Here is a 7,659-nt window from a genome sequence, read left to right as displayed (position 1 = left end):
GCAGGCAGAACAAAGTCTCTGATGATTTGCTTGCTTCAAAAGGTCCCCACTGAGTTTACCTTTGGGTCTGTTCTACCATCTCTCATTGTTTCATGTAAGCGTTTTCTGTGGTAATTAGACTGGTAATAGCATAATCCCTGGTGGCCTTCCTGGAGTATCTGGCCTCTCTGGGTTGAGAAAGCTCTGCTTGGGGGCAGCATATTTTTTCTCTAAGTGGGAAGGGGAAGAGTTGATGTTGTGAATGTTGTCCTGATTATGATGGAAAATCTTTTAAAAGAGGAAAGTTTTGCAGCATTTCATAGAAGTGATTCAGGCTACATTTGTCTGATTTCCTCTAGAAGTTCACAGCAACCTTGACGGTGCGTGTTTTGTCCCTGGCTGCCTCCTCCTGGAGTCTGTGGTCTGCATTGTCCCAGAGGAACACAGATATCTCTGTGATTTGTAGATGCAGGTGCAGGCACTTTTTGTAGCTGGGCACAGGTACATTCAGAGCTTTGAAGACCAAGACCTTGAACTGGCAGTGGAAGCAGATTAAAAATCCTCTTCAGCTTCCTAAAATGCAACGCCTACAGTCATTTCAACTTCTGTGTGAGGCAGTGAAGGAAAACAACTCCTCAGTTTTTAAAGGCTTTTAAAAAATGAAGTAGCGATTTGATATTTTATCTTTGTTGCCTTTCCTCTGAATGATTTTGACTAACTATTGATATGAATGCCTCTAATTTCAAGTTTTTCCTTTTGGGATATAACAAAATTAAGACAGCCTTTCAGAAGTATGGCCACAGGCAGAGGAAGAACAGACATGTCCAGGGGAGAAATACAGCCATCCAGTGGGAACTAACAGAATAGAGTTTGGAAATCCTAGTTTCAGAAGCTTGTCTCCAGAGCTGGATTCAAGGGATTTCTGCCAGAAGAACACAGGCCCTAAAAGCTTAATTTACAACTGCAGAAGCTCTTCCTTCTGTATAGGGAAGAGGAATGGCCTGGAGTGGGGCTTGGCTAACTGAGCTCTGATCTTGCGCTCTTGGACGCATCCTGTGCCTCAGTTTTCCCATGTATAGAGCAGAAGGGCTGCTGCTGGTGGTCTTTATAAAGCCTATTTGAGATCTACTAATGAAAAGTGCTATAGTGATCTAGGTGGTATTACTGTTGTTTTTGTGTTCATGGCAGAATCAGTGTGATCTGAAGTCAGAGGGAGCCCTGCACAGAAGCTAAAATCATGTTTATGGCCCAAGTCCTGTTTTAAGAATACCCCAAGCCTGAATTTAATTCCTGTTTCAGTCTGTGTGGCATCAGTGGGGCTCTGTGCAGAGGACCTGGTGCTCACAAACAGCATGGCTGGGGTCGCTGTTTTGGTGCCAGCCCTGTGGCACTCCGGGGGAGAAGAGCAGCCCCCATTTCTGGGGTGCTGGTTTGAAGGTCCATCCATTCCTACCTTCCTTCAGCCTCCTTGTTGAGGAGTGAGTGGGGTGAGGACTGAGGCAAACAGGCCATTCGCCCTTCCAACATTACCAACTGTCATACACACAAGGTTGTTTTTACGTTCTTAACTGCGATTTTACCTCTATAATACTTTGATGCAAATTGAGCGTTTTTTCCACTTTATTTTTGCTGCACAGGGAAATAGACAAGGACTCCCTATCTGCCACATCAAAGAATAAATAGGGTAAGATTTGAGTATTTCCCTATTGTTACTGAAAACTTCTGAAGTTCTCATTTCTGCTGGGTTTTGGGTTGTGAAAGATTTTCCAGATGCCCTGTGTGCCTCCGCTGCCCGAGTCGCATGATAGGTGCAATGAAAATTAAACAAAACAAGCAAAAAAAGACGGGCCGCTTACAAGTATTTCTAATAAATTTCCTTTTTTTTTTTTTTTTTTTTTTTTTTAAACGACCGGTCAAAATCGCCTGGGAAGGCAGAGGGGGTGCGTTGCGGGGGGGACTGTCCGGGCCCGCTCCCCAAGGCAGGGCAGGGCAGGGCGAGGCGGACCGTCCCGTCCCGTCCCGTCCCGTCCCGTCCCGTCCGGCAGCGGCGGCGGCGGCGCGGACTCCAAGCCCCGGCATGCGGCGGGGCAGCGCGCAGGCGCGCTGGGCCGGGGTTGAGTGGCAAGTTGTTTGTTCCAGCGAGCACCAGCTGCTCGGCACTCCGGGCTCCGCTGCCTCCCTGCCCGGCTCCGCTCCGCGCCCCGCCGGCCTCCCCCGCCGGTCCAACTTTTGCACCCTCTGCTCCCTCATCCCCCACCCCCCCGCCCCCGGAGCCGGGAAGGGGGAGAAGGAGCCGGGGGGAGGGAAAAAAAAAAAAAAAAAAAAGGCACCGACAATAACAGCCCCCCTCCCCCTCCCCATTCAAAAACACAAAATAAACCCCAGGGATAGATGAACTACAAATGAGAAAGAGGAAAAGATGGAACTGCACATCCTAGAGCACAGGCTCAGAGTGGCCAGCATAGCCAAGGAGAGCATCCAGTTGTTTACCTATGGATTAATCAAACTTGCTTTCCTGTCCTCCAAGACGAGGTAGGTGCTGGGGCTGGGGCAGCGCGGGGCTGGGGGCACTTTCCTTGTAAGGGGGGCGGGCGCCCTCCTTGCGAGGGGACCGGGTGTTGGGGGGGCGGGGGGGTCCTCCTTGCGAGGGGGCAGGGTGTTGGGGGGGTATCCCCCTTGCTACAAGGGGGCCGGGGGCTGGGAGGGCACCCTCCTTCCTGCAGAGGGGCAGGGTGCTGGAGTGGGGGGCACCCTCCGTCCCTGCGAAGGGGCTGGGGTGGGGGGTACCTTCCTTGCAAGGGGGCAGGGTAGCCTCCTTCTTGCGAGGCGGTGGGTTGATGGAGTGGGTGCTGCCCTCCTTGAAAAAAAGCAGGGTCCTGCGACGGAGGACACCCCTCCTTGCCAGGGGGTAGAGTCCTGGGGTGAGGGGGACTCTTCTTGCAAGGGGGCAGGGCGTTGGGGTGGGGGGCACCCTCCTTGCAAGGGAGCAGGGTGCCCTCGTTCCTGCAAGGGGGCAGGGTCCTGGAGTGGGGGGGCATACCCTCCTTGTAGAACGGCAGGGTGCTGGGGTGGGTGAGGGCACCCTGCCTGCAAGAAGTCAGGGTGCTGAGGTGAGGGGGGACACCCTCCTCGCCAGAGGGCAGGGGTTTTTGGGGGTGAGGGGGGACACCTGGGTCTTCCCTACACTCCCCCACCCCAAGCCTGGGAGATGATGATGGGGGTCCGCGCTGGAGTTTGGGGTCCCCCCGTAACGTTTCAGGGCAGCCCCCAGTGAGGCTCCTGCCTCCTGCTGCCCTTCCCGGGCCACCTCGCCCGGGAGCCCTGCTCTGCGATGAGCGGATGAATGAAAACAGGTGGGGGCCGGGGGGGCCGGCCGGGGCAGGCTGCAGGCACGGGGCGACCGCCGGACAACAAAGGCAACAACAGCAATGAGAGGAGGAGGAGTGGTTTTTTTTTTGCTCTCGCTCTTTTTTCTTTTTTTTTTTTTTTTCCTGGTTGTTGTTCTTTGCAGCACTTACTGAAAGAGCAAATCGTCCACACGCGTGTTTGTTTTAAAAGGTGCTTTTTCAGTGCTGCCAAATTGGAGGAGGACGATGGGCAATGCCTGCCTTGCTCTTGGTTCTCTTTAAAAATTGTGGTATTGAGTAATATGGATTGTCATAGCTTTCGGGGAAAAAAAAAGAAAAACGTAGTGGAAGGCACTGTGAGAATTTTTATTTATTTTTTTTTTAGGGGGAGAAAAAAAAAATACTCTGGCCGGTTTATTGAATGCATATAAGCTGCCTAGGCCTTTCACAGCAAAACAACTTGAATTGCAAATGCATATTCTTGTGTCTTCTCTTAGCTTGTTGACTTTATTCAGAAAGAGGAATGGGAATGTAAATAACACAACTCAAACTCTTCTTGTTTTTCCAGCCTGATAATTAGTATTTCAGTTTTCTCCCCAGGTTCATCTTGGATAGCATTCTTGTATGAAGGTGGGACATTTTCTTTGGCAGTAGGAAAATAACAAATAGATAATAAATTTGCTTTTTATTTCTTAAATTGTTTTATTCCCAGCTGTAATTCAATCCTCTCTCTGCGATAATGCTTACAGATGAATAGATCTATTTGTGGTGTAATTTGATTACAGTCCCTTATCTTACAGTTAAACTTCATGCATTGAAATTTCACTCTGATTTGGGGCTCATCCCATTTGGCTCACCACTAACATTGTTTGCAGTGTAAAGTATATCAGCACCTTGTTTACTGCTGTCCCTGAATACTCAACAGGGCATTAAAGGCTCTTCAGTCTTAAATTTCTATTTTTAATGTGTTGTTTCATCATAATTGAAAGCGGTTACTGGTTTTTTGGAGGGGTTGTTGTTCCCTTTCCCGTGCTTAAAATGTCACTGTCAATGTGAACAGTAAAACCTTTAAATCTGTCACTCCTAATGCGTAGACTGGGTTTTGGGGGGGGGGGGGGTGATGCCTTATTATTATTTTAAGTTCAGAGATGGTCCTGTCGTCTCTTTGTTTCACGCTGCATTTCAGATCCTCAACATTAGAGAGCTGTGAAAAGGTTAGGACAGTAAGATAAGCGCTTTGGGGTGTGATACCTTGTCCTGCATTTGGGTACAGCACTTGACAGTTTGGTATTGCTTCTGGTTGCTGTGGTGTCTGGCCCCTTCCATGCACAGTGAGCATCAATAATCTTTCCCTAGCTTTCATGGAATCTCACTGGTCAGGAACAAAAAACTGTTTGTGGAAAGGTTTGTTGACATGGGAAACTTCTATTTATTTCCCTTTTGTTTGTTTTTTTGTTTTTTGCAGACAGTAGAGATGCAGGGGAGAGAAGGGGAAGCTTGTTTGTGTCATTCTTAAGACAACTGACAGTACTGAAATACTGCTTTCTCCTGTGTGCTTTTTACATGCCCTGAGGCAAACAAGGTCCCAGCCCCACAGACCTTCTGCTCTGATGAACACTGTATATGAAGAAGGTGAGGGTCTCTGGGAGATGTAACTCCATACATTTATGATCCCACTGTTTCTTTTTCCTTCTCCTTTAAGAAGTGAATGTGCCCAGGAGACAACAACTTTTTGTGTGGGTGCAAGACAAATCTCCCTTCCCAACCACCCCATCTGAAAAGGACCACTTGGGGGATGAAAGGTGAAGGTGGCCTACATCCCTGCTAATCTTTTCTGATAAGATAGCAAAGATGCCAGTTACTTATACCACCTACGTTTCTCCCCGTGGGACTTTAAACAGAGTTTGTACCTGTGCTGCAAGGCTGCCAGTAAGAAATATAATGATTTGTGGGACAGATGTGATCCAAAGAAGTGGCAATGACATCATCAGTATCTTTATGATAGTCATGCAAGAAGCTACAATTTTTACATAGGCTCTTCTGAGAAGTGATCTGGAGGGAGTATTGGAGTCTCTTTCATGTTCTCATACACCAGGGAAAAGGGCTGGAACAATTTTTAAAATCTTATACGTTTTTCTTAATCCTCTTGGGAAGGAAAAGTAACAAATCTCCCTCTTTTTATTTGGCCTTTTGCCACTTTCAGTCTGCCCTTGTTCATGACATGAGTCTTTTAATTTAGCTTCTGTTACAATAGCAGTATTTTTTTGAAGAAAGAACAGCAATTTTGGAACTGTTCCGATGGCCAGAAGCAAGAAAGCAGTTAACGAGGTGAAGAGGTGAGACCAGGAGTGAATAAAATGGTGGGCTGAACTGAGCTGAAAGAAAAACACTATTAATCATAACTTTAAGTTAGGCATCAGGTATTTTATGCAAAGTTGCATTAAGACAGGTAGTCCAGAAATAAATAATAGTGAAACTCCGAAGCAGTTACACTGAGCAATGTGCTCTTGATGCTCTGCTTGTGTAGGTTAAGTGCAGACCTATTGATTTCAGCTGAGCTCTGCCAGGCACCCTAGTGGAGGATCAGATCTGTGTAATTTTCAGTTGCATGCGGAAGATTTGCGTGTGTCTAATGTTTTTGCTGTTGCTGTCATCATCATCCTAGTGTTTTACTGCTTGTGTTGTGTCTGTGTTTGGCTTGAGAGTTCCTTGGTGCCAAGGATCTTCACCTATTCAGAAGGCGTGCTGCATGTTTATATATGTAAATATAACAACTGTGCCTGGTTTTAACATTGTGTCCTTTTTCTTTTGTATGTGCATCTGTAAATGTTAGTTCTCTGGGGCAGAGAACTGTGCTTATCTGTAAACTCCCACCTTCAGCTCCCTGAGTGCTGCAAAAAGAACAGCTTTCCTCCCACCAAAATTAAGTGTCTCTGCTTCCTTGGTCAGAGTTAAACCATCACATGCTATTGGGTGATGTGCCACAAGTAACCTGCTTGAGGACTTGATAGACATACTAATGTGCTGCTACATTCCTGTCTTGGTTTTTTTTTTCCTAATTGCAAAATATTTTTAACTGCATCTCCTTTTACTGCATAGGAATTAAATCTGAATGGAGGGGGGAGGAAGGACAGTCTTGGATAATGCTTGCACTGAGCCACCAGTGCATGCAGTAGGGAGAAGGAAGGTGAGCCTGACCTTGTCTTTTGAGTGTATATAAAAATATGTGGAGAGTTTAAGTCCTGGAGAATAAAGTGGGGTCAGGGTTCTTCCAAGCACTGTATCTGTATAATGTAATTAGCCTGATTTCTGGGTAATGCTTTGGTAGACCCTTGAACATCTGGAGTCAATGAGTTAACAAGTAGCCTTTCCTCTCTCTGTTCTGGTACCTAATATAGAGATTTGGTGGTAAACAGTGAAAAAAAGTAGCTGAGGGAAAAAGGTATTATTTAAATTATAGTGCTATTAAGTTGTAACCAGGATGTAGTTGGGATATTAGTTTGTTCACAGGGCTGGGTGGTTAAAACAATTGTAGGTCGTGTGTCTAGCATCACAAATTTTAAGATCTCCGAGAGTTTTCTGATACTGTTTAGTTTGAGATGTTCCTTCTCTTCACCACACTGAAATAATGACCTACAAGTTCTGCATGTGTAAAGGATGAAACCTTGGTCACAGAAGTTTAAGGGCAGCCATTTCAAAAGCATCTGTCAGTCTGGTTTGTTTTCCAAGATGCTCAGGTCTTTTTCTAGAGGTGCAGTTTGTGTATATTGGTGACTTGAAGCAGAATTACAGGCACTTTGCAAGCTTGCAGATGTGGCACTAAATGCAGAAGGCTGGCCCTGCGTGTGAGATGCTTCCCAGAGAAGCTGGATGGGGTGGAAGAGCCAGGCTGGGCTCTGCCCCATGTTCAACGCTGCTTATCATGCAGCCTCTACCATGGGATGCTCAGAGGCAGGAGGTATTCTTAGATTGGAGAGGTGCTTAAAAATACTCATTCTAACAAAAACGTAGCAAGAAGTAAACAATGATAAACTGTACAAAATAAGCTGGATTTTCTTTGGTCTTTGAACAAAAAATGAAACTAGGTTTGTTATCTTTGCTAAGTTTGTGGTGGTATTTTTGGTAATCTATCCATTTTGCTTAGTAATAATTGACACCTCTACTTATGAACAGTGTGTTGTTGCTATTAATATAAGTGTTTCTCATTCCCTGATCACTTGTTTACTGCCTAGGTGTCCTGAAATTGGAGATACTGTAATAAAAGGTCTATTTTAGATTTCAGAGCATAATAGGAGAAACAAGTGCTTAAAATGTACCTGTGCATCATTTGAGG

The 7,659-nt window shown here is 46.2% G+C and overlaps 1 protein-coding gene and 1 long non-coding RNA gene across 3 annotated transcripts in view; both read left to right on the top strand.

Moving 5' to 3' along the window:
- The first annotated feature begins 2,100 nt into the window (after window positions 1-2,100).
- Window positions 2,101-7,659, top strand: part of CASTOR2 (cytosolic arginine sensor for mTORC1 subunit 2) — a 131,284-nt gene continuing 125,725 nt past the window's right edge. Inside the window, exon 1 of one of the 2 annotated variants that reach the window (XM_052804969.1) lies at window positions 2,101-2,511. In XM_052804969.1, coding sequence (XP_052660929.1) covers window positions 2,399-2,511 — 113 coding nt within the window. In that variant the 5' untranslated portion in view covers window positions 2,101-2,398. The remainder of the gene's footprint in view (window positions 2,512-7,659) is intronic. The other variant, XM_052804970.1, reaches the window with a different exon arrangement.
- Window positions 3,338-7,659, top strand: part of LOC128149598 (uncharacterized) — a 30,251-nt gene continuing 25,929 nt past the window's right edge. Inside the window, exons 1-2 of the long non-coding RNA XR_008237689.1 lie at window positions 3,338-3,956; window positions 4,792-4,958. This is a non-coding gene — a long non-coding RNA (uncharacterized LOC128149598). The remainder of the gene's footprint in view (window positions 3,957-4,791; window positions 4,959-7,659) is intronic.

Source organism: Harpia harpyja, chromosome 12 (assembly GCF_026419915.1).
Source record: "Harpia harpyja isolate bHarHar1 chromosome 12, bHarHar1 primary haplotype, whole genome shotgun sequence".
Taxonomy (NCBI): Eukaryota; Metazoa; Chordata; class Aves; order Accipitriformes; family Accipitridae; genus Harpia; species Harpia harpyja.
Note: the sequence above shows the minus strand (reverse complement) of the source record. Positions and strands in the feature narration are given on the sequence as shown.